General features: G+C 42.3%; 2 protein-coding genes across 5 annotated transcripts in view; one reads left to right on the forward strand and one right to left on the reverse strand.

Annotated features, from left to right (window-relative positions):
• Positions 1 to 11,033, forward strand: part of dcst2 (DC-STAMP domain containing 2) — a 30,376-nt gene extending 19,343 nt beyond the window's left edge. For all 3 annotated transcript variants that reach the window (XM_042423088.1, XM_042423089.1, XM_042423087.1), the window contains 5 exons: positions 4,300 to 4,448; positions 4,731 to 4,855; positions 8,198 to 8,291; positions 9,863 to 10,048; positions 10,702 to 11,033. In XM_042423088.1, the coding sequence (XP_042279022.1) occupies positions 4,300 to 4,448; positions 4,731 to 4,855; positions 8,198 to 8,291; positions 9,863 to 10,048; positions 10,702 to 10,999 (852 nt within the window). In that variant the 3' untranslated portion in view covers positions 11,000 to 11,033. The remainder of the gene's footprint in view (positions 1 to 4,299; positions 4,449 to 4,730; positions 4,856 to 8,197; positions 8,292 to 9,862; positions 10,049 to 10,701) is intronic.
• A 4,188-nt stretch (positions 11,034 to 15,221) lies between these two features.
• Positions 15,222 to 27,500, reverse strand: part of plin6 (perilipin 6) — a 16,141-nt gene continuing 3,862 nt past the window's right edge. For both annotated transcript variants that reach the window (XM_042424566.1, XM_042424565.1), the window contains exons 3-8: positions 26,796 to 26,994; positions 24,412 to 24,494; positions 23,061 to 23,298; positions 20,972 to 21,153; positions 18,730 to 18,996; positions 15,222 to 16,600 (exon numbers count right to left, since the gene is read on the reverse strand). In XM_042424566.1, the coding sequence (XP_042280500.1) occupies positions 16,199 to 16,600; positions 18,730 to 18,996; positions 20,972 to 21,153; positions 23,061 to 23,298; positions 24,412 to 24,494; positions 26,796 to 26,994 (1,371 nt within the window). In that variant the 3' untranslated portion in view covers positions 15,222 to 16,198. The remainder of the gene's footprint in view (positions 16,601 to 18,729; positions 18,997 to 20,971; positions 21,154 to 23,060; positions 23,299 to 24,411; positions 24,495 to 26,795; positions 26,995 to 27,500) is intronic.

Consider the following 27,500-nt stretch of genomic DNA (forward strand, 5'->3'; position numbering starts at 1 on the left):
GAAGTCTATAGACTATAGAAGACTATAGAAGTCTATAGAGGACTATAGAGGACTATAGAAGACTATAGAAGACTATAGGAGACTATAGAGGACTATAGAAGACTATAGAGGACTATAGAAGACTATAGAAGTCTATAGAGGACTATAGAAGTCTATAGAGGACTATAGAGGACTATAGAAGACTATAGAAGTCTATAGAAGTCTATAAAGGACTATAGAAGTCTATAGAAGACTATAGAAGTCTATAGAAGTCTATAGAAGACTATAGAAGTCTATAGAGGACTATAGAAGACTATAGAAGTCTATAGAGGACTATAGAAGTCTATAGAAGACTATAGAGGACTATAGAAGACTATAGAGGACTATAGAAGACTATAGAAGTCTATAGAGGACTATAGAAGTCTATAGAGGACTATAGAGGACTATAGAAGACTATAGAAGTCTATAGAAGTCTATAAAGGACTATAGAAGTCTATAGAAGACTATAGAAGACTATAGAAGTCTATAGAAGTCTATAAAGGACTATAGAAGTCTATAGAAGACTATAGAAGTCTATAGGGGACTATAGAAGTCTATAGAAGTCTATAAAGGACTATAGAAGTCTATAGAAGACTATAGAAGTCTATAAAGGACTATAGAAGTCTATAGAAAACTATAGAAGTCTATAGAAGTCTATAGAAGTCTATAAAGGACTATAGAAGACTATAGAAGACTATAGAGGACTATAGAAGACTATAGAAGACTATAGAAGTCTATAGACTATAGAAGACTATAGAAGTGTATAGAGGACTATAGAGGACTATAGAAGACTATAGAAGACTATAGGAGACTATAAAGGACTATAGAAGACTATAGAAGATTATAGAAGTCTATAGAAGACTATAGAAGTCTATAGAGGACTATAGAGGACTATAGAAGACTATAGAAGACTATAGGAGATTATAAAGGACTATAGAAGACTATAGAAGACTATAGAAGTCTATAGAAGACTATAGAAGTCTATAGAGGACTATAGAAGACTATAGAAGTCTATAGAGGACTATAGAAGTCCATAGAGGACTATAGAGGACTATAGAAGACTATAGAGGACTATAGAAGACTATAGAAGTCTATAGAGGACTATAGAGGACTATAGAAGACTATAGAAGTCTATAGAAGTCTATAAAGGACTATAGAAGTCTATAGAAGACTATAGAAGTCTATAGAAGTCTATAAAGGACTATAGAAGTCTATAGAAGACTATAGAAGTCTATAGGGGACTATAGAAGTCTATAGAAGTCTATAAAGGACTATAGAAGTCTATTGAAAACTATAGAAGTCTATAGAAGTCTATAAAGGACTATAGAAGTCTATAGAAAACTATAGAAGTCTATAGAAGACTATAGAAGTCTATAGGGGACTATAGAAGACTATAGAAGTCTATAGAGGACTATAGAAGTCTATAGAAGACTATAGAAGCCTATAGAAGTCTGTAGAAGACTATAGAGGACTATAGAAGACTATAGAAGTCTATAGAGGACTATAGAAGTCTATAGAAGTCTATAGAAGACTATAGAGGACTATAGAAGACTATAGAAGTCTATAGAGGACTATAGAAGACTATAGAAGACTATAGAAGACTATAAAGGACTATAGAAGAGTATAGAAGACTATAGAAGTCTATAGAGGACTATAGAAGTCTATAGAAGTCTATAGAGGACTATAGAAGTCTATAGAAGACTATAGAAGACTATAGAAGTCTATAGAAGTCTATAAAGGACTATAGAAGTCTATAGAAGACTATAGAAGTCTATAGAAGTCTATAAAGGACTATAGAAGTCTATAGAAGACTATAGAAGTCTATAGGGGACTATAGAAGTCTATAGAAGTCTATAAAGGACTATAGAAGTCTATTGAAAACTATAGAAGTCTATAGAAGTCTATAAAGGACTATAGAAGTCTATAGAAAACTATAGAAGTCTATAGAAGACTATAGAAGTCTATAGGGGACTATAGAAGACTATAGAAGTCTATAGAGGACTATAGAAGTCTATAGAAGACTATAGAAGCCTATAGAAGTCTGTAGAAGACTATAGAGGACTATAGAAGACTATAGAAGTCTATAGAGGACTATAGAAGTCTATAGAAGTCTATAGAAGACTATAGAGGACTATAGAAGACTATAGAAGTCTATAGAGGACTATAGAAGACTATAGAAGACTATAGAAGACTATAAAGGACTATAGAAGAGTATAGAAGACTATAGAAGTCTATAGAGGACTATAGAAGTCTATAGAAGTCTATAGAGGACTATAGAAGTCTATAGAAGACTATAGAAGACTATAGAAGTCTATAGAAGACTATAGAAGACTATAGAAGTCTATAGAAGTCTGTAGAAGACTATAGAGGACTATCGAAGACTATAGAAGTCTATAGAAGACTATAGAAGACTATAGAAGTCTATAGAAGACTATAGAAGACTATAGAAGACTATAGAAGTCTGTAGAAGACTATAGAGGACTATAGAAGACTATAGAAGTCTATAGAAGACTATAGAGGACTATAGAAGACTATAGAGGTCTATAGAGGACTATAGAAGACTATCGAAGACTATAGAAGACTATAAAGGAATATAGAAGACTATAGAAGACTATAGAAGACTATAGAAGTCTATAGAAGACTATAGAAGACTGTAAAGGACTATAGAAGACTATAGAAGACTATAGAAGACTATAGAAGTCTATAGAAGTCTATAAAGGACTATAGAAGTCTATAGAAGACTATAGAAGTCTATAGAGGACTATAGAAGACTATAGAAGTCTATAGAAGTCTATAAAGGACTATAGAAGCCTATAGAAGTCTATAGAAGTCTATAGAGGACTATAGAAGTCTATAGAGGACTATAGAAGACTATAGAAGTCTATAGAGGACTATAGAAGTCTATAGAGGACTATAGAGGACTATAGAAGACTATAGAAGTCTATAGAGGACTATAGAAGTCTATAGAGGACTATAGAAGACTATAGAGGACTATAGAAGACTATAGAAGTCTATAGAGGACTATAGAAGTCTATAGAGGACTATAGAGGACTATAGAAGTCTATAGAAGTCTATAGGGGACTATAGAAGTCTATAGAGGACTATAGAGGACTATAGAAGACTATAGAGGACTATAGAAGACTATAGAAGTCTATAGAGGCCTATAGAAGTCTATAGAGGACTATAGAGGACTATAGAAGACTATAGAAGTCTATAGAAGTCTATAAAGGACTATAGAAGTCTATAGAAAACTATAGAAGTCTATAGAAGGCTATAGAAGTCTATAAAGGACTATAGAAGTCTATAAAGGACTATAGAAGTCTATAGAAAACTATAGAAGTCTATAGGGGACTATAGAAGTCTATAGAAGTCTATAAATGACTATAGAAGTCTATAGAAGTCTATAGAGGACTATAGAAGTCTATAGAGGACTATAGAGGACTATAGAAGACTATAGAGGTCTATAGAAGTCTATAAAGGACTAGAGAAGTCTATAGAAAACTATAGAAGTCTATAGAAGACTATAGAAGTCTATAAAGGACTATAGAAGTCTATAGAAGTCTATAAAGGACTATAGAAGTCTATAGAAGACTATAGAAGTCTATAGGGGACTATAGAAGTCTATAGAAGTCTATAAAGGACTATAGAAGTCTATAGAAAACTATAGAAGTCTATAGAAGTCTATAAAGTACTATAGAAGTCTATAGAAGTCTATAAAGGACTATAGAAGTCTATAGAAGACTATAGAAGACTATAGAAGTCTATAGAAGTCTATAAAGGACTATAGAAGTCTATAGAAAACTTTAGAAGTCTATAGAAGACTATAGAAGTCTATAGGGGACTATAGAAGTCTATAGGGGACTATAGAAGACTATAGAAGTCTATAGAGGACTATAGAGGACTATAGAAGACTATAGAGGACTATAGAAGACTATAGAAGTCTATCGAGGACTATAGAAGACTATAGAAGTCTATAGAGGACTATAGAAGACTATAGAAGTCTGTCAGACTACCCTGCACGTTGAACAATAACACTAAAGGGGAACCCAATGTGTTCAAAAGAGACGCCAAGTGGTCCTCACCAAGCTTCAGTATGTGACGAGTTGGGAGTGAGAACAAACTGTCTGTAACTCCTCTGACTCGTCCGTCCGAAGCTGCTTCACACAGTCTGAACAGGGTTCATGTGTTGCTCAGAGGCTCCGCGGCAGCAGCAGAATATATAAAGAGTGTCTGCTGGGTGGAGGAGGATGCTGACCAGATGTTTGGTTGTTTGTGTTTCAGGAGAGGATCCAGTTCCTCCATCAGCTGATCCTAGATCAGAGGAGGACGGTGGGGAAAGCCCTGCGGAGGTCTGCATACAGGAGCCGAGGAGGAGGAGGAGGAGGAGGAGGAAGAAGAGGAGGAGGTCATTTTGAAACTCTCATGTTACGGTACATCAGACCGGAGTTTTGTTTTTTCTTGCATTGGTGCAGAGACTGGAAACATGGGGTGGGGGGGGTTCATGCTCCACTCAGGATGGATCTTTGGTCGTCCAGCATCATCATGTGGTCAGAAGTACTTTAGTTTATGAGAAAATACCTGCAAACTAATGACATCATCATCCTGCTGCAGATATTCATATATGTGAGAGAGCTGCTCAGCTGTGCTGCCTACTGGACACTTGTGGTATTGCAGGGAAACATCTCCCACAAACAGTTATTCCTCTCTGTCAGGTTACCTGGAGGACCTCACCTGTGTGACCTGCTGGGTCTGTCATCGGTCAGCTGTCGGGCCTGTGGTGAGGGGGCGTGGCCAGAGGAGGACAACACGGTCATCTGTGACGTCCCACAGTGTCCAGGTGAGACAGTTTCAACAGGAGTCATCCCCATGACGACTGAAGGCCGACACACATACCAAACGAGTTTTTAAAGTCTGACAGAAACGTTTCTATTTGATTAAATGACATCGAGACACGCGTGTGTGTGTTTGTGTGTGTGTGTGTGTGTGTGTGACACTGACACTTTATCAGACATGTTTCTCAGCTGACTGTTGTTTTGTTACATTAATGGTTAATGATCTCTTGTATTACTCGGCTCCTAACGTTAATATTTATGAAGGATTGTAATAATTTTGGGCCAGGATCAGAGGAAACCAGATTCCAACAGGAAGCAGAAATTGCTATTTGTAAACTGGTACCGTGTATTATTTTTGAAAACAAACAAAATAAATTAAATAACTTTAAGTTCAGTGAATAATTAAATTCCACAAAGACATCTTAGTTTCAATTCAGCAACAAATTATTTCTTCTGTCACTTTTTTCTTTTGGTTTTGAACCTGAGTTCTTTTCAACTACTTTTCTGTTTGACTGGGTGCAGCCTTCTATAGATAATCTCAATTCTCAATATTTGGATCCAACGTTAGTTATGTACCAATATTAGAACAATTCCCTGTTCAGTATTATCACTTTACAACACACTTCAACCTTACAACAGTTCACCAATCACTGCTCCAGCAATAACAAAATCACTTTAACCAAGGCACCAATACACCATATCAATAATATGAATACTCAGTCGACTGGTTATGACTCAGTCCATCCTCAGGCACAGGGAATGTGTTTGAAGAAGAATGAAGGAGGTAAATGTCTTTTCCAAGTCAAGTAAAAAAATAAAGAGTAAAGTCAGAGTCTGGGATTTTGGATTGTGAGACTGGTGCTGGGGGTTTAGCGTGATAGTGGTGCTGGGGGTTGAGTGTGATAGTGGTGCTGGGGGTTTAGCGTGATAGTGGTGCTGGGGGTTTAGTGTGAAAGTAGTGCTGGGGGTTTAGCGTGATAGTGGTGCTGGGGGTTGAGCATGAAAGTGGTGCTGGGGGTTGAGTGTGATAGTGGTGCTGGGGGTTGAGCATGAAAGTGGTGCTGGGGGTTGAGCATTAAAGTGGTGCTGGGGGTTTTAGCGTGATAGTGGTGCTGGGGGTTGAGCATTAAAGTGGTGCTGGGGGTTTTAGCATGAAAGTGGTGCTGGGGGTTGAGCATTAAAGTGGTGCTGGGGGTTTTAGCGTGATAGTGGTGCTGGGGGTTTTAGCGTGAAAGTGGTGCTGGGGGTTGAGCATGAAAGTGGTGCTGGGGGTTGAGCATGAAAGTGGTGCTGGGGGTTTAGCGTGATAGTGGTGCTGGGGGTTGAGTGTGAAAGTGGTGCTGGGGGTTGAGTGTGATAGTGGTGCTGGGGGTTGAGTGTGATAGTGGTGCTGGGGGTTGAGCATGAAAGTGGTGCTGGGGGTTGAGCGTGATAGTGGTGCTGGCGGTTTAGCGTGAAAGTGGTGCTGGGGGTTGAGCATGAAAGTGGTGCTGGGGGTTTAGCGTGAAAGTGGTGCTGGGGGTTTAGCGTGAAAGTGGTGCTGGGGGTTTAGCGTGATAGTGGTGCTGGGGGTTGGGCGTGATAGTGGTGCTGCGGGTTGGGTGTGAAAGTGGTGCTGGGGGTTGAGTGTGAAAGTGGTGCTGGGGGTTTAGCGTGAAAGTGGTGCTGGGGGTTGAGCGTGATAGTGGTGCTGCGGGTTGGGTGTGAAAGTGGTGCTGGGGGTTGGGTGTGAAAGTGGTGCTGGGGGTTGAGTGTGAAAGTGGTGCTGGGGGTTTAGCGTGATAGTGGTGCTGGGGGTTGGGCGTGATAGTGGTGCTGCGGGTTGGGTGTGAAAGTGGTGCTGGGGGTTGAGTGTGAAAGTGGTGCTGGGGGTTGAGTGTGATAGTGGTTCTGGGGGTTGAGTGTGATAGTGGTGCTGGGGGTTGAGCGTGAAAGTGGTGCTGGGGGTTGAGTGTGATAGTGGTTCTGGGGGTTGAGTGTGATAGTGATGCTGGGGGTTGAGCATGAAAGTGGTGCTGGGGGTTTAGCGTGATAGTGGTGCTGGGGGTTGAGTGTGAAAGTGGTGCTGGGGGTTGAGTGTGAAAGTGGTGCTGGGGGTTGAGTGTGATAGTGGTGCTGGGGGTTGAGCGTGATAGTGGTGCTGGCGGTTTAGTGTGAAAGTGGTGCTGGGGGTTTAGCGTGAAAGTGGTGCTGGGGGTTTAGCGTGATAGTGGTGCTGGGGGTTGGGCGTGATAGTGGTGCTGGGGGTTGGGTGTGAAAGTGGTGCTGGGGGTTGAGTGTGAAAGTGGTGCTGGGGGTTTAGCGTGAAAGTGGTGCTGGGGGTTGAGCGTGATAGTGGTGCTGCGGGTTGGGTGTGAAAGTGGTGCTGGGGGTTGAGCGTGATAGTGGTGCTGCGGGTTGGGTGTGAAAGTGGTGCTGGGGGTTGAGTGTGAAAGTGGTGCTGGGGGTTTAGCGTGAAAGTGGTGCTGGGGGTTGAGTGTGAAAGTGGTGCTGCGGGTTTAGCGTGAAAGTGGTGCTGGGGGTTGAGTGTGAAAGTGGTGCTGGGGGTTGAGTGTGAAAGTGGTGCTGGGGGTTGGGTGTGAAAGTGGTGCTGGGGGTTGAGTGTGAAAGTGGTGCTGGGGGTTTAGCATGAAAGTGGTGCTGGGGGTTGGGCGTGATAGATACACTAAATGCACTTTTGGTAGCTTTAGGCCCTTCCACTTGAGCTAGCCAGCTTAGCCTAGCATCATGTGGCACAGCATTTAATTGTTGACTTTTACTACAACTCACCAATTCAAGAGTTCCTCTGTGTCACTCAGGTTTCAGTGAGCAGCCTCTCACACACTCATACACACACACGCACACACACACACATGCACACACACACATCTACAAGCTTACAACAAAGTGCAGGCTGTTAACGTTCTGCTTTGACAACATTATACGGTGTTTTTGCTGTTTTATCTGAGTTATATTTTTACCGTTCAGCAGCCCGTCCTCTCTCAACAGTGTCACCCAGTGTCTGACCAGCGTACGCTGTGTAACCTGCACTCTGATTGGCTGAGGCACTTCCGTGTTGTTAACTCTTTATGACCTGGGTTACACTCTCATTAGTGTAACAGGGTTGTGATTGGTTGGCTGTTTCCTGTAAACTAGGTGGATGTTACAGCTGTAGCAGATATCTGTTGTCAGTCCAACAGGGTGGAACAGCTTCATGTAAATATTTCGTCTTGTCTGTCACTCTTAAGCTATGATGTCACACAGTTATGTTTATGTTCATGATGTTTTAAGGACTTTACACATTGCATTGCATTTCTCTATCAGTGTCACATTCCAGATGTTGCTCACCTCTCATGTGCATGTTACAGGTGTGTACTGTCGGCCATGTTTCCACAGTTTGGGAAACACGTGTGTCGTCTGTGTGCGACCTCAGACCTTCCAGGAAGATGGCGAGGAGGAGCTGTGAGTGTCACATACACAAGAGTTTCACCAGGAAGGAAGTTCTCAGGAAAATGTCTCATATTTCTGTGACTGAAAATTTGATGAAGACGTGCTGCTGTCACACACAGAAGCAGCTGCTTTATTTCCATCTGCAGCAGCTGGACACAAACACTGAAACAACTAATGCAGTTAATACAAACACAATAAATACTCAGTTCAATCACTGCCAGCTGTCAGGAGGTCTGAAACTATTTAAACGTACTGCAAGGAGAAAAGAAACGACCACATGAACGTCTGCAAGCAGCAGCTTTATGATCGACTAATGTTTGCAGCTCTGATTGGCCGAGTGAAACTTCCTGACAGCCAATCAGGAGGAAAACTGGATTTGGATGGATATTCGATTTGATTTGATTTTCCTATTATTTAGCCTATATATTAATAATCTCCCTCAACAGTGTCATGATGTAGAACTACAAATGTATGCAGATGACATTATTGTGTACACACATGCAAAAACAGCTGAGTTAGCGGCTGATAAACTAATAATTGCATTGGAAAGGATCACACATTGGTACAACCTCCTCACACTGATATTCTCATCAAAGGTGAAAAAATTGACATAGTTACTGATTTTAAATATCTTGGTGTCCTCCACTATGTGACTTTGTGTTCACTCGCTCAGTAAGTTCTATTAGATCCTCCAGAATATCCTCTATAGATCGGACCATCACACTGCATTTAGACATCAGCTTTCTCTGTGAAGACACAACTCAGTGAACGTCCTACCTGATGATCTGAAGAACTGTAGTTCAATCAGTACATTCAAAACCAAATTAAAAAATCTGCTAAAAACCACTCAGCTCTGTAACCTCTGAGTTTTGTTTACATTAGTAATTTCTAGTTGACGTGTGTGTGTGATGTGCTGTTGTGTGTAGCTTTGTATTTTGTATTATGTGTCCTGTGTGTGTTTTGTTTTGTACCGTTTGTTATTGTGCTGTTATATGTTTTAAATGTGACCTGCTGAAGCGACTGCAGATGAAACATTAATGTTTAACACTGTACATGATCCCAATAAAGACACAAGACAGACAATACAAATAAAAAGCTTCACTAGAAAAGAAGTGAGAGAAAGAAAAAACACATCTTGACATTAAAACTAAACACTGTTTTCTCTTTTAACAAGAAATCTGAATAAAATATCCTCAATACATGTATTTATATGACACGAGGCAGTTTCAGATGCTGAATAGACATTTGAATATGTGTGAGAATGTAAACAGGAGGATCTGGTAAAAAATAAATATAAATACAAAGAAAGTATCTGCAGATTTCAGGAGTTTCACCTGCTTTACCTAAAGGTGAGTTTCCTGTCTGAGGCTCAGCTTAGTTACTCTGAGCCGAAAGTTAATTTTTGAATAATTTATGATTCTTCCAGGTTTGTTTTCAGGTGATGATATTCATATTGTAGATTTCTTTGACAAACTAAAACTCCTTTTCTGACCTGAACACAGAGTTTGTCTCCCAGCAGGAAACATAATAAAAGGTAATTATTAATTACATTTATTAGTTCTTTCTGTTCAACTTCCTTTCAGAGACTCCAGCGATGATGAGCAGCAGAGTTTGACATCCGCTCTGAACTCGACACGCATCACTGAGCCTTCATCCCTGATGCTGATGAAGAGGAGGGTTTCCATGGCAACACGCCGAAGACTGTCTGAGCGCTCCGAGAGTCACATGAGAGCGAAGGATGGAGAGAGAGACAGCAGCTCTGAGATCAGGTCTTCGTTTTAACATTTCAATAAGGTCAAACAAAATTCAAACCAAAAGAAAACAGATATTATTGTTTATTACGTTTAGATTTAAAAATGAACATTTTTTGGATTTTTTGTTTTTTTTCCCTAAAGGGAAACTTCAAATACCAAAAATACACTGATCCAAATAAACTGTTCATATTTTATCATGATAATCACATAATTACACGTAAAAACGACAAAAAACTGAAATAACAAATCTGAAAAAAAATCTGAAAATTAAAAATGGAAATTGAAAAATTGATAAATGTAAAAGTTTAAATTGAAATGTTAGAAAATTAATTATTTAATATAAGTTACAGTTTTATTTTTTCATTTTCTTCCCTTTTGGCTTTTAACATTTTAGATTTCCAGTCGTTAATAAATTATGATCAGATTATCCTGATTTCTAAAATATAATTTTATCTATTTACTCCTTGTTTTTTTCCATTTTAATGTTATTCTGGGTAAATGTTAATATAAAATAACACATGAGACAGTTTCAGGAATCTAAAAGAAGGCGTGAACATGTGACCAGGAAGTAGGAGGAGCTGCTGTATACAGTATAATATATTTGACCTGGTTTTCCTGTTCCTATCCTATTCCGTATTGTGTGTTTTTCCCACGCTGGCTGCTGTCAGTGAAGCAGACATGACCGACCAGGACCGACCCGGGTCCGACGAGTCCGACAGCGGAGCCTCCTTCCACTCTGCCTCCTCACCGCTGCCCGGCAGCCTCCAGGAACAATCACTCACCACAGTCCTCATACACAGACCCGACTGTCCCCAACTGCTGCAGGAGAGTCCAGGAGCCTCCAGGACCCCTCAGGACCCTGCGGGACCCTCCAGAACCCTCCAGGACCCTCCAGAGCCCCCCAGGACCCACCAGGACCCTCCAGGACCCTTCAGGACCTTGAAGCAGGGCCATCTGTGGGTTTGATCCAATGTTCCACTTTGTGATTAAAGTTATTAAAGCATGAAAAAAAAGTCTGGTTCATTTACAGCAAAACCTGAACTCAAGGTCCATTTCAGATCAGTGGTGGCCTAAAGGTCAGAGAAGTGAGCTTCTGACTGGAGGTTTGACGGTTCAATTCCCGGACCGGCAAGATAACTCGCACCTCCCTCATTACCACCACTAAGGTGCCATTTAGCAAGTCCCTCAACTCCAGCTGCCCCAGTGGAGCTGCGGTAAAAAAAAAACTTACCTTACTTACTTAAAAAAACGTATATATGTGTGTGTATATATACATATATACACACACACACACACACACACACACACACATATATATACATATACATATATATATATATATATACATACACATTATATATATATATTAGGGCTGTCATGATATCAGATTTTGACAACATGATTATTGTGGCAAAAACAATTCACAATAATGATATTATTGCAATATCTATAGGAAGTCAGTCAAATCATCTTTAGCTTTGTTTATTGTGTGTTTTGTCTCTTTTCTGGCAAATGAATTACACTCAAAATACGAGTGTAGGGAGGTGGAGAGAGACCATAACTCTACATAGTTTGAAAGAAGTTTGAGCAGACTGAAGTAGAAGGTTTTTATTTCCGCCTGAATATTTTTTTACAAACAGACGCCTGCAGATGAACTACAGCTGGGACTTATTAGCTGGAAAACACAATGGGACCACAGCATGGGGCCTTACCTAGTCCAATTTCAAATTTAACAACAATACCATAGAAAATGGATATTTTACATGTTTTTCTAAAGGGCATCTTGCAGAAGAAGACTATTTAGAGACACCAAATAACCCCTGCTGCAGAGTAACTGAAGCATAAACACATTATAATCTTTTTTAAGGCGGTCGTGAGGCTTGCCACGGTACAAGCTCTACTACTGTGTCTATGTTATATGTTAGGAAATCATCATGTCTGTTCATGTACACACGTCGGGAGCTACTATCCCTAAGAGTCAATCTGATCCCAGCCTCGGAACAACACGCTCCACCAACGTCACCTGTGGAGATACTAGCCACCAACTCCTCACCTGGCTACCCAACCTCAACCAGGCAACAACCAGACCGGAGAAGACGGCGTGCTGGTGTTCTCTCCAGGTTCAGGAGGCGCCCATACCGGCCACCACTACCTGCACTGCTGCTGGCTAACGTGAGATCCCTCCGGAACAAAACCGACGAGCTCTTTCTTTTAATCCAAACCAACAAGAATTACAAAGACTGCTCTGCCATCTGCCTGACTGAGACTTGGCTGGACCACACAGCGGTAACCCCACCTGTCACTACTGAGCTGACAGGTAAGCCAAGCTATCAATGAAAACCAAAGGCAATGGTATCTGTTTCATAGTTAATGAACGCTGGTGTACCAACACTACTGTGATAAACAGCTCCTGTTCCCCTCACTTGGAATACATCAGTGTTAAATGTAGACCTTCCTACCCTCCCAGAGAGTTTGCATCTGTTGTTATAGTCGGTGTTTACATCCCACTGACGGCTAATGCTACATAGCAATCACAGAATTAGCCACCTTCATCTCCTCTGTGGAAAACTCCCATCCCAGTGAAGCAGTAATTGCACTTGGCGACTTCAACCACACAAACCTGTCCACCAAACTTCCAAACTATAAACAACAGGCATGCCCCAGCAGAGGATCCAACATACTCGGCCACTGCTATGTTACCATCAATGAAGCTTACCGTTTGTTCCCGAGGGCTCCGCTGGCAAGGTCCCACCATGCAATGCTGCTCCTCATCCCGAAATAAAGACAGAAACTCAAATCCACCAATACAACATCCAAACCCATCAAATCCTGGACTACATCTGCCAAGGAAACTCTGAGAGGCTGCTTCAAGTGTACTGACTGGGAGATATTTAGTACAGGTGCAAGCAGCCTCGATGAGCTCACGGACACTGTGACGTCATACATCAACTTCTGTGTGGAGATGTGTATCCCCACCAAAACAGTGAAAACCCACAGCAACAACAAACCCTGGTTCAACAAAGACATTCAACTCCTATGCAAGAAAAAGAACTCTACCTTCATCAGTGGAGACATGGATCAATACAATAGTACAAAATATGAGTTAAGATCTGCAACAAGGAAAGCCAAATCAAATTATGCAATAAAACCGGGACAACAAATTACACCTAATGACACTAGAACCAACTGGAAAAAAATAAAGACAATGACCAACCACAATAAAAGACCCTCCCCCATTCCTGACACTGACCCTGATCTCCCAGACAAGCTCAATGAGTTCTATGATAGGTTTCTATGAACAGTCTTCAGTCCCACCCTACTCTCCTCCGCCCCCCCCTCCACCCCCTCCATTCCTCATCCAGGAGGAGGAGGTGTGGGCCACGTTCAGAAAAACGGACAAGAGGAAAGCAGCAGGCCCGGACAGGATCAGTTCAGCTGTACTGAACCACTGTGCAGCTCAGCTGGCCCCCACATCCACCAACATCTTCAGCATCTCCCTCCGCCAGTGTTCAGTACCACAGTGCTTCAAGGACTAATTCCAGTGCCAAAATCAAACAAGATCTCCTGCCTCAACGACTTCAGACCAATTGCCCTAACATCCGTGGTCATGAAGTCGTTTTAGCGCATCATTCTCTCCAACCTGAAACTATTCACCACCCCTCCGATGGATACTCACCAGTTTGCCTGTCGTGCCAACAGGTCAGTTGAGGATGCTGTCAACGTAGCCCTCCATCACACACTACTTCTCCTGGAGTCACCAAACACCTACGCCTGCATCATATTCATTGACTTCAGCTCTGCCTTCAATACAATAAACCCGGTCAATCTTTTCAACAAACTGATGGACATGAACATTGATCCCTGCATATGCCACTGGATAAAGAGCTTTCTATGGGGAAAGAAACAGAGGGCTAAGATGGCCAGCCTTTCATCTTGACCCCTGACCCTCAGCACAGGCGCCCCCCAGGGTTGCGTCCTCTCACATGGGCTCCTCTCCCTCTATACAAACCACCTTACATCCCACCACAGCTCAGTCACCATTCTCAAATATGCAGATGACACAACTATAATCGGACTCCTAACCAACAACAACGAGGACAAATACCGCCAGCAGGTAGCCCAAGCTACTGCACTGCGACAGGTCACACAGTATGAATACGGATCTGAAGCCTCAAACGGTCGCTAACTTTGTCATTTTTTCACATTATAGTGGAGAACAAAGTTCCAGCATCATTGTATAATAAAGAGAAACAAACCTCTGATTTGCAGTGTCAGTCTGTGATGAGATATGATATCTGCAGGTTTTGAAGTTTTACTGGAAGTTTCAGGCTAGATGGAGATTTTGTTGTGCCGTGTGGTTTAGAGGATGGATTCTGATTGGCTGTCAGTGTTTCTATCGTTCATCAAATCACTCTGAAAGTGGATCCCATCGTTCACTACTGTCCGTGTTGTTCTAGTCGTGGTGTGGACTCCATCTTCCACTTGAGTTAGAATGAACTTTATGTTTATCATTATATTATCATGCTTAAAGGTCTTTACACAGCAACAACATGAAAATGCAAAATACTCGCCTGCAAATGTTTGGCATCAAACTATTCACAGCTGCATCCGGCTGAAGGCGTTTCTGTGGACGGAGACGCTGAACGCAGGTCAGAGTCGGCGTGGATACGACGCTCTCCTCTGCTTTTGTTGAGTGAGGAGGAGGAGGACATGATGATGACCTCTGACCTGCCTTCAGCAGCTGACTGACAGCAGACACTTACTGAACTGTTGCCTCCACGGGAAGAAATGCAGTGTTTGTATTTATAAATACATGATGATGATGCGTATATATCAGACGCTATGATGTGAATCATATTTTATGAATTCACCAGATCTCAACCCAGCTGACGTGTTCGACAGCGCTCTGCACCACCATCATCACACCACATGAGGAAGAACGATGTTCATCAGCCTTGTTATTGATTCTGCTGGAGGGATGAACACAAACACATAAAATCTGTCTTTATAGTGTCCATTTCATTAATTCATAACATAGACACACGGACTGTAAACCATCGTCATGTAATCAATGATCAGTTTGTCATATCTACTCTAATCTCTATAATGACGAAGGATAAAATAAAAAGCTGATGTAATAAAGTGAAACAAACAGAAGCAGATCAAACTCTTTATTATATTCTGACAATATAACTTTTATATGGATTTATAACAGTTTTAGAATAAAGGAGCAGAAAGAACAAACTGTTTCTAAATATGAGAGAAAAGAAAAACTGAACACGTTTGAAGCTTCAGTTCATTCAGATCGACTCACCACAAACTAACTTCACTGACGGAAACGTTTTAAAGGAGTTTTACTGTTTTTTGTGTCTGAGATCAAAACTTTTTGTAGTGAACTTGTGTTTTAGTTCAGTGCTGAATGTCTGATGCTGTTCTTTTAAACGCCTCTCGTGTCGCCTCTCGTTATTTGCCTGAAGTTGATCGCTGGAGTCGGTTTGCAGTTCGGCCTCAACACTAAAACAAAGAACTGAAGACATGTTTCAGTCGGCACAAAGACTGCAAACAGTCAGAGGTCTCACTCATGCAGACAATCTGAGACCGTCGTCATCGACACATTCAGACCTGCTGGAAACCATCAACTCAACATGCTGCTGCCAATATAAACCTGGTGAGAGTACGGTGGCCCCAAGGACCAAAACAGCTTTGTTTTCTTAATATAATAGTAGTAGTAATAATAATAATAATAATAATAGTAGTAATAATAATAATAATAATAATAACAGTAATAATAGGTTGTGTTTTTCTCCTTGAGGCTGTTTTACATTAAACATTAAATATCTGACAGAATAAAAGAGCCTCATGTTAAACTATACGGAGAGTAAATATGAAGTCACTGATGTCACGTCTGCTGCCGTTAAACTAACTTTCCGATTGCTCTGTTGGTGAACGTGTAGACGCTCACTAACACCAGCGGAGGCAGAGACGTCCGGCCACTGAGCAGAGGCAGTGATTGGTCGGGGGGCGGGGCCGGAGGCAGTGATTGGTCGGGGGGCGGGGCCGGAGGCAGTGAGTGGTCAGGGGGCGGGGCTGGAGACAGTGAGTGGTCGGGGGGCGGGGCTGGAGGCAGTGAGTGGTCAGGGATCAGGGTGGAGTGCAGCGTTGGGTTTAGCAGTCGGCGGGGGCTGCCGAGGCGTTGACGGGCTCGTCGGGCGAGTTGGGGCTCAGGTACTCGAAGGCCTTTTGGCTCTGGGAGACGAATTGTTTGAGCGGCGCGAGCAGCAGCTCGGTGGCGGACGGGCGGCGGTGAGCGGCAGCATCGGAGGGGAAGGGCGGGGCCTCCCCGTCCGGGTCCTGCTTCAAGCTGGCGCGGCGGCCGTTGGGGGGGTCGGGGCTCTGGGGGCCGGAACCACGGGCGGCGCGGGAGTACAGGCTCCTGCGGCGGCGAGGACGGCCGTCCATGGCCTTCAGGAAGAGACTGTTAGTGGAGCTGCGGCGAGACGAGCTGTCACACAGGAAGTCCTCCTGGTTCAGGAAGTCCTCCACTTCCTGCTGAGACGGCTGCTGCAGCTGGCGCACAGAGCACAAAGTTTATATTCCAACAGCTCAGAGGCTCAATCACAGCTGCAGAGTATTTATGTTATTGATTAATCTGTCATCAATATATATCGGCTCATAAAAGACAGTTATGACAGCCGTCAATCACAACGTTCTCAAGCTCAACCTTTACTGAAACACACCTGAACCTTTACTGAAACACACCTGAACCTTTACTGAAACACACCTGAACTTTAACTGAAACACACCTGAACCTTTACTGAAACACACCTGAACTTTAACTGAAACACACCTGAACTTTAACTGAAACACACCTGAACCTTTACTGTAACACACCTGAACCTTTACTGAAACACACCTGAACCTTTACTGAAACACACCTGAACTTTAACTGAAACACACCTGAACCTTTACTGAAACACACCTGAACTTTAACTGAAACACACCTGAACCTTTACTGAAACACACCTGAACCTTTACTGAAACACACCTGAACTTTAACTGAAACACACCTGAACCTTTACTGAAACACACCTGAACTTTAACTGAAACACATCTGAACCTTTACTGAAACACACCTGAACTTTAACTGAAACACACCTGAACCTTTACTGAAACACACCTGAACCTTTACTGAAACACATCTGAACCTTTACTGAAACACACCTGAACTTTAACTGAAACACACCTGAACCTTTACTGAAACACACCTGAACCTTTACTGAAACACATCTGAACCTTTACTGAAACACACCTGAACTTTAACTGAAACACACCTGAACTTTAACTGAAACACACCTGAACTTTAACTGAAACACACCTGAACTTTAACTGAAACACACCTGAACTTTTACTGAAACACACCTGAACTTTAACTGAAACACATCTGAACCTTTACTGAAACACACCTGAACTTTAACTGAAACACACCTGAACTTTTACTGAAACACACCTGAACTTTAACTGAAACACACCTGAACTTTAACTGAAACACACCTGAACCTTTACTGAAACACACCTGAACTTTTACTGAAACACACCTGAACTTTTACTGAAACACACCTGAACTTTTACTGAAACACACCTGAACTTTTACTGAAACACATCTGAACTTTTACTGAAACACACCTGAACCTTTACTGAAACACACCTGAACCTTTACTGAAACACACCTGAACTTTAACTGAAACACACCTGAACCTTTACTGAAACACACCTGAACCTTTACTGAAACACACCTGAACTTTAACTGAAACACACCTGAACTTTTACTGAAACACACCTGAACTTTAACTGAAACACACCTGAACCTTTGAAACACACCTGAACTTTAACTGAAACACACCTGAACCTTTGAAACACACCTGAACCTTTACTGAAACACACCTGAACTTTAACTGAAACACACAAAAGTAACAAATCTCACATCTGAACCTGGACATTTGAGGATATTTTGGACATTTTTGCTTGAGAAAAGGTTGATCTTGCTGATTAATTTTCTTTTGATCAACTAATCAATTAATCACTGCAGCTCTGATTCACACAACAAGACTTAAAGGAACCGTCCAACAGTTTACAGTACAGACAGATGTACAAGACATGTTTAGCCTAGCTTAGCACAAAGACTGGAACCAGGGGGAGATTCAGGTGTGTCTCAGGTGTGTTTCAGGTGTATCTCAAGTGTGTCTCAGGTGTATCTCAAGTGTGTCTCAGGTGTGTCTCAAGTGTGTCTCAGGTGTGTCTCAGGTGTATCTCAAGTGTGTCTCAGGTGTGTCTCAGGTGTATCTCAAGTGTGTCTCAGGTGTGTCTCAGGTGTGTCTCAGGTGTATCTCAAGTGTGTCTCAGGTGTGTCTCAGGTGTGTCTCAGGTGTATCTCAAGTGTGTCTCAGGTGTATCTCAAGTGTGTCTCAGGTGTATCTCAAGTGTGTCTCAGGTGTGTCTCAGGTGTGTCTCAGGTGTATCTCAAGTGTGTCTCAGGTGTATCTCAAGTGTGTCTCAGGTGTGTCTCAGGTGTATCTCAAGTGTGTCTCAGGTGTATCTCAAGTGTGTCTCAGGTGTGTCTCAGGTGTATCTCAAGTGTGTCTCAGGTGTGTCTCAGGTGTATCTCAAGTGTGTCTCAGGTGTGTCTCAGGTGGGCTCACCATGTTGTAGAGCGGTGTGGCGTTGATGACCAGCTGCAGGAGGAGCTTGGAGAGTTCCTGCAGGTCTCTGAGGAGCTGCTGGATCTGGATCGGCAGCTCTCGGACCTGTCGGACTGGACGCAGCTCTGCCAGCATCAGGGCCTGACCTTTGACCCTGTCCAGGGTCAGCTCCCTGAGGCTCTCTGTCCGGTACACCAGCGCCACCAGCAGGCTCTGCAGGTACTGCAACAGGTCGCCCAGCAGCTCCAGCACCTGACCCAGACCCACCTGAGGGGACAGTTTCATGTCATCAGTGTATTTACAATCTGCCGTCTGTGTTACACCTGCTGTCAATCAAACACAGACACTGACACGCCCTCCTCACCTGCTGTCAATCAAACACAGACACCGACACGCCCCCCTCACCTGCTGTCAATCAAACACAGACACCGACACGCCCCCCTCACCTGCTGTCAATCAAACACAGACACCGACACGCCCCCCTCACCTGCTGTCAATCAAACACAGACACCGACACGCCCCCCTCACCTGCTGTCAATCAAACACAGACACCGACACGCCCCCCTCACCTGCTGTCAATCAAACACAGACACTGACACGCCCCCTCACCTGCTGTCAATCAAACACAGACACTGACACGCCCCCCTCACCTGCTGTCAATCAAACACAGACACTGACACGCCCCCCTCACCTGCTGTCAATCAAACACAGACACCGACACGCCCCCCTCACCTGCTGTCAATCAAACACAGACACTGACACGCCCCCCCACCTGCTGTCAATCAAACACAGACACTGACACGCCGTCATTCAGGACAGAAATGTTTTTTATCACAGGTCATTTTGATGTTTTAGTTGTGTACAAAACTCAAACAAGCTGTGTGGATGTAAATATATCCTGAAAGATATCAGAAGCAGCATTTTAGTTATTTTTAATGTGAGAAAATCAGGTGTAACAGCTGACAATGAAAGTCACACAGTTGTAGAGTCACACAGCTGAATAAACTCTACTGGGTAACTTAGTTGACATATTTTAAGCTATAGTTTTAATGGTGACCACATGTCATCTTTTTGCACAGATTAACCTCAAATGTGAAGATATATTTAAATTATAAACCACGACAGTGTACCTGCTGACGGTCAGTTAAAATACTCCTTGACTTTGCCCTTTTATAGATAAAATATTGAAAAAAATGACAGAACATTCGGCACAATGTGTTCAAAATGTGTGACATCACGTGATGCTGGTCACATGATCAGCTTTCTGTTCGTAGCAGCTGACAGAACATTTGCAGACATCAGTAAACTAAACTATTAACTTCCTTTAAATGTGAAACTCAATCTAAAAAATACAAATTTTCATTAGTATTTAGAATTTTGGAATAAATAAAAATTGTATGAAGTTGACTTTAATATCATTTATTCATTATTTTGAAAGCTAGAACCTCTCAGTGGAAAACATACAGAATGTTTGTGTGATATTATAAGACGTCTTCCCTTAATAGAACAAAGCAGTTAGTAAAAATGTAATTATCATCAATGGATCCCAGTAAAGTACCACCAACACATCCAGAGGATGAACCTGAGATGCTGCTGTGACCTCTGACCTCCTTCGCTGCGTCAGGTCAAACTCTGAAAACACATTTAGACTTAACACTGACAGCAGAGATATGTAGAGACTCAGCTGGTCACTAAAAGAAAGATATTTGTGTCACTTTGAAGTGTTTTCTGTGAATCCTGCTGGATTGTTGTTGGTGACAATAAGCATCATTAACTGTTTTGTAACAACATCATTACTTAACATCTTTATCCTCTGTGTTTCTAATGTTATTGACTCTTATTTCTTTTATTTTCTGTCTTTCTTAATGACATCATTATGCTGTGGGAGGAGCTGCAGGTGTGTCTGTTCAGCAGGTAACAAGGTAAAAAGGTTAAAATAAGGAAAACATGTATCAGTGTTCTAGTATGTCTGCTGTGTTACTGAATAATGTTCCCAATAAAATACATATGAAAAAATAAGTATAATAAATCTGCTCCTCCTCCAACTGACAGTCCTGAGTTCAGTCAGCTGATGCTGCGTTCAAGTCATATGAGCGTTATCGTAATTATGAGTTTCCAGCTTGTAATATATATTGTATATTTCCTGAAAACCTCACATCAGCCGCAGACTGACGTCGAGCGTAATCAGACCCAGATTTCACAGATGATATGAGATGTTTAAGGTTAGAAGACACTTTCTCACCGTGTTGGCAGCGTCTCCCAGCGTCCTCACGGCTTTCTGCAGCTGCTCTCTGACCTTCATCATGCGATGGTAAAGCTGCAGGCTGAGACCTAGCAGGAGGCTGCGGACCCTCGTCCACAGACTGGGCTCTTCATCTTCATCCTCATCCTCGTACTCCTGCACCCTCATCTCCCACTCCCGACCTGACACCATCACAGACACCACAGAGTTTTAGTTTGATTTGTTTCTGACTGAACTGAGACTTAGTTTCACTTTATTCTCTGTGAACTCAGAACACATCGCACCTTCACTGTCCCACTGTTATTACAGACACCTGAACTCACCCCAACGCTCCACTGTCCCGCTGTTATTACAGACACCTGAACTCACCCCAACGCTCCACTGTCCCGCTGTTATTACAGACACCTGAACTCACCCCAACGCTCCACTGTCCCGCTGTTATTACAGACACCTGAACTAACCCCAACGCTCCACTGTCCCGCTGTTATTACAGACACCTGAACTAACCACAACGCTCCACTGTCCCGCTGTTATTACAGACACCTGAACTAACCACAACGCTCCACTGTCCCGCTGTTATTACAGACACCTGAACTAACCACAACGCTCCACTGTCCCGCTGTTATTACAGACACCTGAACTCACCCCAACGCTCCACTGTCCCGCTGTTATTACAGACACCTGAACTAACCACAACGCTCCACTGTCCCGCTGTTATTACAGACACCTGAACTCACCACAACAGTCCACTGTCCCGCTGTTATTACAGACACCTGAACTCACCACAACGCTCCACTGTCCCGCTGTTATTACAGACACCTGAACTCACCCCAACGCTCCACTGTCCCGCTGTTATTACAGACACCTGAACTAACCTCAACGCTCCACTGTCCCGCTGTTATTACAGACACCTGAACTAACCACAACGCTCCACTGTCCCGCTGTTATTACAGACACCTGAACTAACCACAACGCTCCACTGTCCCGCTGTTATTACAGACACCTGAACTAACCACAACGCTCCACTGTCCCGCTGTTATTACAGACACCTGAACTAACCCTAGGCCCTCTACTTGCCTCCTCTGTTGAGTCACGATGTTTAACCTGTGATGGTCTGTGGGCTGATGGGAAATGGAGTTTGTTAAAGGTGCTAAAAACATAAATATTGAATAAAGAATTAAATTATTAGATCGTTTTTTAAACAACACATTCTGACAAATGTTCTGTTGCAACACTGAACTTATTTATTTACATTATTAGAAATCAGTCAGGTTTCCATAGTAACAGTGAAAGAGGTTTTCCTCGCTGTAATCATTCCTCCTGTTCATACTGGATATTAAAGATCCTTCAAATGTGCTTTCAATGTTAGTGATGGAGGATAAAATCCACAGTGTGTCCACACAGTCATTTAAAGTCTGTGTGAAGCTTCTATTCAGCTTCATCAGTCTGAGTTAGTCATATCAAGTGGATATCTGACACATTTACAGTCTTTTTAGCATCAAATTCCCTCTTTGTGTTTCCTCGGACAGTGTTTCCCTGTTGAGCTGCAGGTGGAAGTATAGTAACAAAAAGAGGAACTTTGGCACTAAAAAGACTGTAACGTTGAACGATATCTACTTGATTTGACTCATTTGGACGCTGAAGCTTCATATTAGCTTCAGACTGTGGATTTTGTCCTCCATCACTTCCATTGTAAGGTCATTATGAAGGGATCTTCTAATGGTCAGTATGAACAGGAGGAATGATTACAGCAAGAAACACAGCTTTAATGTTCATTTGATGACTGACTGATGGTTTAACTTTCTTCTTTTAAATGAAGTTTCTTTTGTTCTGGAACAAAACAGAAGTTTGACTTTCTGTTGTTTTTATTTGAGCTTTTAGAAACTCTATTGAGATTAAAAAACAGCACAAGTGTCTCCAGTTTGATCCAATCAGATCTTTTTAATTCTTACTGACTCATGTGACCATAGGAGAGTCACATGACGTGTTTTATTGAATGAATGTGATGACACCAACCCCCCCGACCCCAGCCTTCTCACTCCTCAATCCTAAACCTGACCTCCGTTACCCAGAATGCCCCCGTACTCACGCAGTGTGGGGGGGAGGGGCAGGTAGTAGGCCGTGGCGTCCTCAAGGCGGCTCAGCACGTCATCCAGACCCAACGTGGCGGCTCGGCCCACCTGAGACTCCTGCAGCAGCCGCACCGTCGCCCAGGCCGCGTCTGACAGGCGCTCCAGCTGATCCAGAGCGCCGTCCAGCCCGTCCACCACCCACAGCTGCACGTCGTCCAGTGTTACGAAGAAGGCGTCCTTCAGGTGACCCATCACCTAGAGAGGAACAACACCTGGTCAGCAGCTGCACTCTTAAAGGGACAGTACGCCATGTTTCCTCTCTGCAGACTCCGCAGATATTTTAAATTAATTTTCTATCATTATTCTATTTTTTTTCCTTTTTATATCTTTTGTTTGCTTATTATTTAATTATCGATTCATTCTTTCTTTTCCTTTCTTGTCTGAGGCTGAATGATGTCAGGATCTGATCTGTGGTTGATCATTTGTTTTAAGATAAAAATAATAATATTTATTATTATTAAATAAGCATCAGAAACAAACAAAAAACACAAATGTCAAACAAGTGAAAGGGAACCTATTCTGCTCATTTCCTGCTTTATATTTTTTATTCTGGGACACGATTCACAGTTAAAACCTTATTTATCTTCTACTGGTCCTCAGTTCAGCCTCTGTCTCTAACAGGAAGTCTGACCTCCTGTCTCTTTAAGGCCCGCCTCCCGATGAGCCCACTCTGTTGTGATTGGCCAGCTTCAGGAAGTCTACGAAGGGCAGCCTATCAGAGTTGTGTTAAGTTACCGCTGATGTAAACCCAACTTTTCCTGCTTTACTACTTAAAATTAAAAGCTTTTAAATTGACTAAATAACAGGAGACTTTTATTGTGAAGAATTTACAGGAAATTAAATATGTTCCTCACTGAATTAGCGGAGCTTCATTAGCGACACTAAAAACCGGTCGACACAACACGTGGAGATATTCGGAGCTGTTTGGATCAGTTATAAATAATGCAGGGAGGAAGAGTACAAGCAGAAACAGCCACAGTGATGATGATGATGATGAAGAGATGCAGACGACCAGCACACCTCCAACAGGTAAACCACTTATGTTATTTCTCCTGCTGTGTAATGAAACAATGGAAAAACAGCATAATGTTAGCGGAGCGGAGCAGTGAACTGGCTGCTGTGTGACGAGCAGACGACCATATAAAGAAACTCGTCACCAGCCGACATCGACTGAGTTCTCAGAGCAGCTGCTGCTTTTTGAATTTTTTTCACAATCATTCATTTTTTAAGTCTGTTTTTTATTTCTTTGTCATCTGCAGTCGATTGATTACTACTACTTGATCAATAAAACTGTCATCAGTAACAAACCTCGTCTGTTGATTGGTTTAGGATGGGAAAGTTTCTCTCCAGACGGTCGAGACCAACGAGAGCAAAACTGTTTGCAACTTCAACTGAAGAGAGAAGAAGAAAGACAGGAATCATTAGCAGTAGCAGTATTAGCATTATCAACAATGTTAGCAATGTTAGCAATAGCATCATTAGCAGTAGCAGTATTAGCATTATCAACAATGTTAGCAGTGTTAGCAATAGCATCATTAGCAGTAGCAGTATTAGCATTATCAACAATGTTAGCAATGTTAGCAATAGCATCATTAGCAGTAGCAGTATTAGCATTATCAACAATGTTAGCAGTGTTAGCACTGTCTCTTAGACCCCATCCCAACTAGGCTGCTTAAGGAAGTCTTACCCTTAGTGAGCACTTCTTTACTAGATATGATCAATCTGTCTTTAGTAACAGGCTATGTACCACAGTCCTTTAAAGTAGCTGTAATTAAACCTCTTCTTAAGAAGCCTACTCTTGATTCAGGTGTTTTAGCCAATTATAGACCTATATCTAACCTTCCATTTCTCTCTAAGATCCTTGAGAAAGCAGTCTCTAATCAGTTATGTGACTTTCTACATAACAATAGTTTATTTGAGGATTTTCAGTCAGGATTTAGAGGCATCATAGCACAGAGACAGCACTGGTGAAAGTCACTAATGACCTCCTAACTGCATCAGACAAAGGATTTGTCTCTATACTTGTCCTGTTAGATCTTAGTGCTGCATTTGACACAATTGACCATCAAATCCTATTACAGAGACTGTAACATTTAATCGGCATTAAAGGAACTGCATTAAGCTGGTTTAAGTCCTATTTATCAGACCGATTTCAGTTTGTACATGTTAATGATGAATCCTCCATGAAGGCAAAAGTTAGACACGGAGTTCCACAAGGTTCTGTACTTGGACCAATTCTATTCACCTTATATATGCTTCCTTTAGGTAATATTATTAGGAAACATAAATAAATGTTCATTGTTATGCAGATGATACCCAATTATATTTATCAATGAAGCCTGATGAACCCAATCAGTTAACTAAACTCCAAACATGCCTTAACGACATAAAGACCTGGATGACCTGCAATTTTCTGCTACTAAACTCAGATAAAACTGAAGTTATTGTGCTTGGCCCTAAACACCTTAGAAACACATTATCTAATGATAAAGCTACTCTGGATGGCATTACCCTGGCCTCCAGCACCACCGTAAGGAATCTGGGAGTTATCTTTGATCAGGATATGTCCTTTAACTCCCACATAAATCAAATCTCAAGGACTGCCTTTTTTCACTTACGTAATATCACAAAAATCAGGCACATCCTGTCCCTAAAAGATGCAGAAAAACTAGTTCACGCATTTGTTACTTCTAGGCTGGATTATTGCAATTCCTTATTATCAGGCTGCCCTAACAAGTCTCTAAAGACTCTCCAGCTGGTCCAGAATGCAGCTGCACGTGTTCTGACTAAAACTAGAAAAAGAGATCACATTTCTCCCATTTTAGCTTCACTACATTGGCTTCCTGTAAAATCTAGAATAGAATTTAAAATCCTTCTCCTAACTTACAAAGCCCTTAATGGTCAGGCACCATCATATCTTGAAGAGCTCATAATACCGTATTATCCCACTAGAACACTGCGCTCCCAGTATGCAGCTTACTGGTGGTTCCTACAGTCTTTAAAAGTAGAATGGGAGGCAGAGCCTTCAGCTATCAGGCTCCTCTTCTATGGAACCATCTACCGGATTCAGTCCGGGGTGCAGACACCCTCCCTATGTTTAAGAGTAGGCTTAAAACTTTCCTTTTTGATAAAGCTTATAGTTAGGGCCGACCAGGCTCGCCTTGGATCAGCCCTTAGTTATGCTGCTATAGGCCTAGACTGCTGGGGGACTTCCCATGATGCACTGAGCTCCTCTCTCCTCCTCTGTATCTGTATGCATTCATGTAACATCAATGCATGTCACTAACTTTGCTTCTTCTCCGGTTTTCTTGTCTAACAGGAAACCTTTCAGCTGCAGATCGACTGCTGTCTGATGTGACGCTGCTGCTACTATTATTAGTCATATTTCTATTATTATTATTATTATTGTTGTTATTCTGTTTCTCTGTGTCTCCTTCTTTCTCTCTCAACCCAACCAGTCGAGGCAGACGGCGCCACCTAGAGTCGGGTTCTGCTGCAGGTTTCTTCCTGTTAAAGGAGAGTTTTTCCTGCTGCTGATGGAGGAATGTTGGGTCTCTGTAGATTAAAGTTCGGTCCAGACCTGCTCTATGTGGAAACAGTCCTGAGATAACTTCTGTTGTGATTTGGCGCTTTATAAATAAAACTGAATTGAATTGAATCGAATTAGCATTAGCATCATTAGCTGTGCGTACTCTGGGGCTCCAGGCTCTGTAGGAGGGGCGTGGCTTGTCTCATGGCCACAAGGGAAATACTACGAACTCCAACCTCAGCCACGCCTCCCATCATCCCCAGGAGAGGGTAACGACCTTTGACCTCTGAGTACGCTGAGGTCACCGACTGCACTGCTGAGCGAACCAGAGGCAGGCGGGAAACTCTCAGTGCAGCGCTGGTCTGAAAACACACAGAGATCAATCAATAATCAATAATCAAACACTGATTGCTCTCTGTCACCCAGCAGAGTTATTGATCACTCACTGACCGAGGGGTCGGGCCCCTCCAAAGGGTTCCCAACCTAGGGGTCGGGGCCCCTCCAAAGGGTCAGCAGATAAATCTGAGGGGTGGTGAGATGATTAATGGGAGAGGAAAGAAGAAAAAACAAAGTTCTGATACACAAATCTGTTTTCAGTTTTTGGACTTTTTCTCTAATCTTTGATTTTTGCTGAAATATTGGATCATTTGAACATTTATTGAAATGAAAGCATGTGAGAAGTTTAGTGGGAAAAATCACTATTTGGTGGAGCTGTTAACAACTCATAGACATGTGAAATGTGACCCCGACTACACACTGCTTTTTGTAAGACGTCAAAAGACAAAAAGGTTGGAAACCACTGGTTTCATCTTTAACAATGTGTTGTATTTTAAAAGCTTGTTATATTATCCATTGTGTCAAATCTTCA

Source organism: Thunnus maccoyii, chromosome 10, assembly GCF_910596095.1.
Source record: "Thunnus maccoyii chromosome 10, fThuMac1.1, whole genome shotgun sequence".
Classification (NCBI taxonomy): domain Eukaryota; kingdom Metazoa; phylum Chordata; class Actinopteri; order Scombriformes; family Scombridae; genus Thunnus; species Thunnus maccoyii.